The sequence below is a fragment of the Otolemur garnettii genome, unplaced genomic scaffold, assembly GCF_000181295.1.
Source record: "Otolemur garnettii isolate 467f Iridium unplaced genomic scaffold, OtoGar3 scaffold00092, whole genome shotgun sequence".
NCBI classification, from domain to species: domain Eukaryota; kingdom Metazoa; phylum Chordata; class Mammalia; order Primates; family Galagidae; genus Otolemur; species Otolemur garnettii.
The window spans coordinates 90,583-97,444 of record NW_003852487.1 but is presented as its reverse complement, the minus strand read 5'-3'; the positions used below and the strand labels follow the sequence as shown (position 1 = coordinate 97,444).

At 44.0% G+C, this 6,862-nt stretch overlaps 1 protein-coding gene across 2 annotated transcripts in view; it reads left to right on the top strand.

Moving 5' to 3' along the window:
* Positions 1–6,603, top strand: part of DAGLB (diacylglycerol lipase beta) — a 47,357-nt gene extending 40,754 nt beyond the window's left edge. For both annotated transcript variants that reach the window (XM_003795426.3, XM_023516525.1), the window contains 4 exons: positions 1,098–1,166; positions 1,250–1,322; positions 4,334–4,581; positions 4,709–6,603. In XM_003795426.3, the coding sequence (XP_003795474.1) occupies positions 1,098–1,166; positions 1,250–1,322; positions 4,334–4,581; positions 4,709–4,907 (589 nt within the window). In that variant the 3' untranslated portion in view covers positions 4,908–6,603. The remainder of the gene's footprint in view (positions 1–1,097; positions 1,167–1,249; positions 1,323–4,333; positions 4,582–4,708) is intronic.
* Positions 6,604–6,862: the final 259 nt, after the last annotated feature.

Sequence of the window (6,862 nt, the reverse complement as noted above, 5' to 3'; positions counted from 1 at the left end):
GGGATCTTACTCTTGTTCAGGCTGGTCTTGGGCTCTTAGGCTCAAGCATTCCTCCTGTCTCAGCTTCCCAAAGTGCTCGGATTACAGGTGTGAGCTACCATGCTCAGCCCTTTGTTTTTTACTTGCCATCTCATTATTTTCATATGCAGGGTGGACATAAAGTTTGTGTGCAATTTGAAATAGTTTAACATAGTAAATTGCACACAGACTTTATGGACACCTTGTATATAAGTGAATAGCTATATATTTGTATTCCTCTCTTTTTCTATATAAAAGGTAGCATATTATACCTACTTCTCTGCATTTATTGTTGCTTTTAACAGTATATCCTGAGATTACCCCATAGCAGTACAGCTAAACTGCATTCTTTTTTACAGCTCTAAAAGATTCATTATATGGGTAGTCTATGAATTGAGTACAGTTCTCTATAGAAGGATATTCAGAGTTTTACAGAGTTTTAGCCTCTGCTATTCAGTGAATAGCCTTCTGCGTCCTTCCTTTTACATTTTTGCCTGTGGGTCTTTGACAGATTCTTCCAAGTAGGTTGCTGGGTGAAAGGATAAATGCAGGCACGATGGCACATGCCTGTAATCCCAGCAGTTTGTTGGGCCAAGGCAGAAGATCACTTGAGGCCAGGAGTTCAAGATCAACTTAGGCAACATAGCAAGATCTCACTAAAAAGTAAATTAGCTGAGTGTGATGGTCCCAGCTACTAGGAAGGCTGAGGCAGACCACTTGAGCCCAGGAGTTTGAAGTTGCAGTGAACTATGATGATGCCACTGCACTCTAGCTTGGGCAACAGAGCAAGACATTATTTCTTTAAAAAGAAAAAAAAGGATAAATGCATATTCTTGGTCTACCATCTTGATCTAGTATTTTAGCTGTGGAACATCTCTGATGAATGTATATTGTCACTTTAGTACAATCTGGCCAGTGGGTTACTACAACTAAAGTCTCTGTTTTAGTTCTTCTTGCCTATAGAGGATAAAGCACTGTGAAAACTAACCTGTCATTTACCTGGCAATGTTACTTGATTTCTCTTGGAAGTCCTCTGTGGGCAGTATAATCATAAAACTTTTCTTTTTTTGAAATTTCAGCAAATCTCTCTATGAATACTCTAAGAACTTCATTGTGTCAGTTGTTCTAGGAAAGGATGTGATTCCCAGGTATGTTTGCAGGGATTTGTCTCTGGGTTGGGGTAGCTGGAAATATTGAATACTAAGCCTCAATGGGACTTTTTCCTAAACAGGTTAAGTGTGACCAACTTGGAAGATTTGAAGAAAAGAATCTTGAGAGTGATTGCTAACTGTAATAAGCCTAAGGTAATTTGGGGTGTCCTTTTAAGAGGATTTGCAAGAAGCTTGGGCCTGTCCTTGAGATGGTATGTGGAGTTGAGAATTTCAAAATTCAGAGCCTCTTAGCCTAGGGTATTTATGCTGTCAATTGAAGTTCTTCTACTTTCTGAACAGACTTTTGTCTAGAACATTGTATGTGGTGCATAAGAAAGCAAATGGGTAGGGCGCCAGCCACATACACTGAGGACCCTGAAGCAGGCAGGTTCAGACCCAGCCTGGGCCTGCTAAACAGCAATAACAACTGCAACAAAAAAATAGCCAGGCATTGTGGTAGGCACCTATATGTAGTCCCAGGTACTTGGGAGGCTAAAGCAAGAGAATCGCTTAAGCCCAAGAGTTAGAGGTTGCTGTGAGCTATGACAGCACTCTACCCAGGGCAGCAGCTTGAGACTCTGTCTCACAAAAAAAAAAAAAAAAAACCGAGCCAGGCACCACAGCAAATGCCTGAAAACCCAATGGCTTCCAGAGGCTGAAGCAGCAAGATGCCCACAGCCCAAGTCTGAGGTTGCAGTAAGCTATGACACCATTGCACTCTGCTCAGGGCAGTTTCTGTCTCAACAAAAAAAAAGAAAGAAATAAAGAAAATACTATAATAAAACCATTCCTTTTCTAATAAGTAATTTGCTTTCTGTTGAAACTTCTTAGTCCTGACAGTATTCTGATGATTTTTGGTTAGAAAATAAGGCTGCCAAATACAGATTTAAGAGGTACTGGTGTATCTACTGTGTTTATTATGCAATTATCAAAAATAGTGATAGAAGTTTATATTTACCAATAGAGATAAGAGAGGGCAAAAACAAATTTATTTACCAATAGAAACAGGTTATCTATGACACACTGAAAAGTTTTTTTAGAGCAAGCTTAAAGGGGTGGGTACAGTGGCTCATGCCTGTAATCCTAGCACTCTGTGAGGCCAAGGTGGGTGGATTGCCTGAGCTCAGGAGTTCAAGACCAGACTGAGCAACAGGGAGACCCCATCTCTAAAAATAGCCGGGCATTGTGGCAGACGCCTGTAGTCCCAGCTCCTCTGGAGACTGAGGCAAGAGAATTGCTTGAGCCCAAGAGTCTGAGATTGCTGTGAGCTGTGATGCCATAGCACTTTACCAAGAGTGACATAGGGAGACTCTATCTCAAAAATAAAGAATAATTCTTAGGCCAGGCAAGATAGCTCACACCTATAATCATAACAAGTCTGGCAGGCCGAGGTGGGTAGATTGCCTGAGCTCATGGGTTTGAGACCAGCCTGAACCAGAGTAAGACCCTGTCTCTAAAAATTAGCTGGACATTGTGGCGAGCACCTGTATTTCCAGATACTTGGGAGGCTGAGGTGAGAGAATTACTTGAGCCCAAGAGTTTGAGGGTGCTGTGAGCTATGATGCCATTGCACTCTACTGAGGGTGACAAAGTGAAACTCTATCTCAAAAAAATAATAATAGGCTTGGCGCCTGTGGCTCAAGCAGCTAAGGCACCAGCCACATACCCCTGAGCTGGCAGGTTTGAATCCAGTCTGGGCCCGCCAAACAATGACAACTGCAACCAAAAAAAAAAAAAAAAGATGGATGTTATGGCAGGCTCCTGAAGTCGTAGCTACTTGGGAGGCGGAGGCAGGAGAATTGTTAGAGCCCAGGAGTTAAGAGGTTGCTATGATGCCACAGCACTCTATCCAGGGTGAAAGCTTGCGACTCTGTTTCAAAAAAAATAATAATAATTACTATTATTAAGAAATATGCTCCAGGCTTGGGGCCTGTAGCTCATTGGTTAGAGCACCAGCCACGTGCACTGGGGCTGGTGGGTTGAAGCACAGCCAGGGCCTGCTAAATAACAATGACGACAACAACAGTGACAACAATAACAAAAAAATAGCCAGGTATGGCTCGGTGCCTGTGGCTCAAGCGGCTAGGGCGCCAGCCACATACACCTAAGGTGGCGGGTTCGAATCCCCAGCCCGGGCCCGCCAAAACACCAATGATGGCTGCAACCCAAAAATGGCCAGGCGTTGTGGCGGGCGCCTGTAGTCCCAGCTACTTGGGAGGCTGAGGCAGGAGACTCGCTTGAGCCCAGGAGTTGGAGGTTGCTGTGAGCGTGATGCCATGGCACTCTACCCAGGGAGATAGCTTGAGGCTCCGTCTCAAAAAAAAAAAAAAATAGCCAGGTATTGTTGCGGGCGCCTGTAGTTCCAGCTACTTAGGAGGCAGAGGTGAGAGAATCACTTAAGCCAAAGATTTTGAGGTTGCTATGAGCTGTGACAACATGGCACTCTACTGAGGGTGACAAGTGAAACTCTGTCTCAAAATAAATAATAAATATGCTCCAAGGCAGAAGGAGGGGACAAGGAGATACAGATATGAATTTTGACAAAAACTTGAAAGAAACAATCCCAAAGTCTGGTTTTACTTGGGATTATGGGGTTAAAAATGATTTTCACTTCGTAACTTTTCTCTTTTTTTACTTTTCTTTTGGTTGGTAATCAGAATAAATTGAATTCAAAATTTTTCCTTATCAGTTACCTCCCAAATTTTTTTAGAAGTATTATCTAATGTTTTTGTAAGCAGGCAGGGTACTAATTTGCAGAATTGCCTGAAAAGAGACTCAGGCCTATAGTCCCAGCTACTCAGGAGACTGAGGCCAGTAGGATTACTAGAGCCTAAGAGTTCAAGTCTAGCCTGGGCAACATATGTCAACATAAGTTAATCCTCTATATCTCAAACAGAAAAAAAAAAGAAAGAAAGAACGAAAGGAAAAGTAAATCCAGGGTAATTTTTCCTCAAAGTCTACATTTTAAAAAATGGTTGCCCCAAGTATGAGGGGTTTACTACCCAAGAGACACATCATGCTCATGACCCATGACCATGTGGGAGTTCATCATGAATCCTTAGGGTTGCTGCCACCGTACACAGCTCCTGGCCTGAAGAGGTTTCTGTGATGACTGTGAATGCCTTGAGGTGACAACATTCTGCCTTCTTGGGTCTCGCCCTTAGTACAAGATCTTGCTGCAAGGGTGCCGGTATGAACTGTTTGGAGTGCCTGACAACTCTCCAACTGAGCTGGATGGGGACAACCAGGGAGACCTGACGCAGCCCCTTCTTGGGGAACAGAGTCTATTGACACACTGGTCCCCAGCCTACAGCTTCTCCAGTGATTCTCCTCTGGACTCTCCACCCAAATATCCCCCTCTGTTTCCTCCTGGAAGAATCATCCACCTAGAGGAAGAGGACACCTCAGGGAGGTGAGTGGGGACAGGTCTTCAGGTCTGCTGAGGTACAGTCTACTCATCACCAGTGAAAGAAAGCACGTGTGTTGGAGGTCAAAGTCAAGTGTAGCTTTGCTAGTTGATGTTTCCTTTTCCATTTAAGGTTTGGCTGGTGTTCTACTGCTCAGTATAGTGCAAAGTGGTCACATGAAGCGGAATTCAGCAAAATACTCATAGGCCCAAAGATGCTAACAGACCATGTGCCAGATGTTCTTATGAGAGCCTTGGACAGTGTGGTCTCCGACACAGCAGCCTGTATCTCCTGTCCAGCACAAGAGGTCCCTAATGTGGATGTAGCATAACCAGGGCTACTACAAACTGTCCCAGGAACTGTCCTACTTTTGTTCTTAAACTGACTTACTGTCCTGTCTGAGTGACTCCTGTGATGCCAACACAACAAGGTATCTGTCAGCAGGAATTGGAAGGGTACTAAGTTTGATGTTCTTCTAAATGATCAAACAACTTAAAGCAAATAATTTTGGTCATAGTAATAGGAGAATTCATTGGGTGATGGAACTCCTGACGCTGACATTGAACATGGCAAGAACCTCAGGAAGCCCTGTTTGTTATCCTGGCCCACAGATCATTTGGCCATCTGAGAATTGTCCTCAAAGGGCAGGAACCCAACATCCAGACTGAAGAACCTAAAGAGATCTGTAGACTCCTACCCCACAGACAACCCTTTCAACTAACTTTGGCTTAAAGGTGTGCAGTTTATTCAGAGTCTTCCTGACTATACAAGCAGAACTGCCATGAAGGTGCAGCCTAGTTTTCTCCTGGGTTACTCAAGTGCAGCCCTGAGCTCTGAGAATGCAGACAAAATCTTGTTGAGGAAGTGAGTGGAGACCACGGCTCCTGCCCTTCCCTGAGCCGTAGCACTTCAGCATCTCGTTTACATTATCTGGGTATTTTGGCAACATCAAGTTGATTAATTCTGATGTATGCTTCTGACTCTGAGGTCACCACCCATTGGATTTAAAGAGAGTTAAAAAAAATAAAGCACATGTCATTACATTTTCTATGTAGTAAATAATGTGCTCTTCTACTGGAGGTTTCCAGGTAGGTCTATTTGCTGGGTGGTTTTACAGCAATCATGTTTTACGTTTAAGAGGAAAGACTCTAAGAAAGATGCAGAAGAGGAGACAAGAATACCCAGGTGGCTAGAGTCAAACAGAATGCTAAGGGGGAAGGTAAGGTAGAGTAACCTGGCCAATGAGACAAGATTCCCCCCACACCTGTGACGTGGGAATGAAGCAGACAAGGACCAGCCACAGGGCAGGTTTGCTTGAAAGGTGGAAAAAAACCTGGCCCAACCTGTGCTCTGAGGTGAAGGGTAGGGTAGGACTGGACACCAACAACAACACGGCTGAGGCAAGGAGATGACATTCCTCAGCTCTTTGTACTCGGCTGCCAGGAGCTTCAGAGAGAGAATCTTCCTGGGAAGCTGACCTCAGGAGATAACTGTGTCTCAGGGACCCTCAGCTATGGCAGCCATGCCACTGTAGAACTTCGGAAAAGCTGCAAAGGGCAGTTTTTAAAACTTCAGTTGAAATGCCATGGCAACATCAAGCTGCTACAAGTTTCATTTCTAAACACAATGCCTACACTTACCTAGTAGCAGAAAGGTAGGAGGTCTGACTGCACACTAACCCTCCTGGTGTGCTGTTTCCAATCTCAGCCTTTAAGCATGAGCCAAGGATGCCCACAATTGAGGAACAAGAGGCCACAAGAAACAGATGATGTAGGCAGAAGCTCCAGGCAACCTCAGCAATGGCTTAGGACACAGAAAAAATGCTATAATCACAAAACTGACACAGGAGGCTCAAAATGGGTATTTAGAGAGTGAAAAAGAACACCTGAAACTTAATGGGAGCTGAAATCAAAACTCAAGATAAATCAGGAAAAGGAAAAGTTAAGAGACCATTCCAGGAATTCCATATTTCAATGAAAGTTGTAGAAAAAGAGAAAATTAAAAGATGAGCTTCCATGTTCAGTGCCCATAGCAGTGGTTACAGCACCAGCCACATACACCGAAGTTGCAGGTTTGAACCCAACCTGGGCCAGCTAAAACAATAATGACAACTGCAACAAAAAAATAGCCAGGCGTTGTGGTGGGCGCCTGTAGTCCCAGCTACTTGAGAGGCTAAGGCAAGAGAATTGCTTAAGCCCAAGAGTTTGAGATTGCTGTGAGCTGTGACGCCACAGCACTCTACTGAGGGTAACATAGTGGGACTCTGTCTCAAAAAAAAAAAAAGAT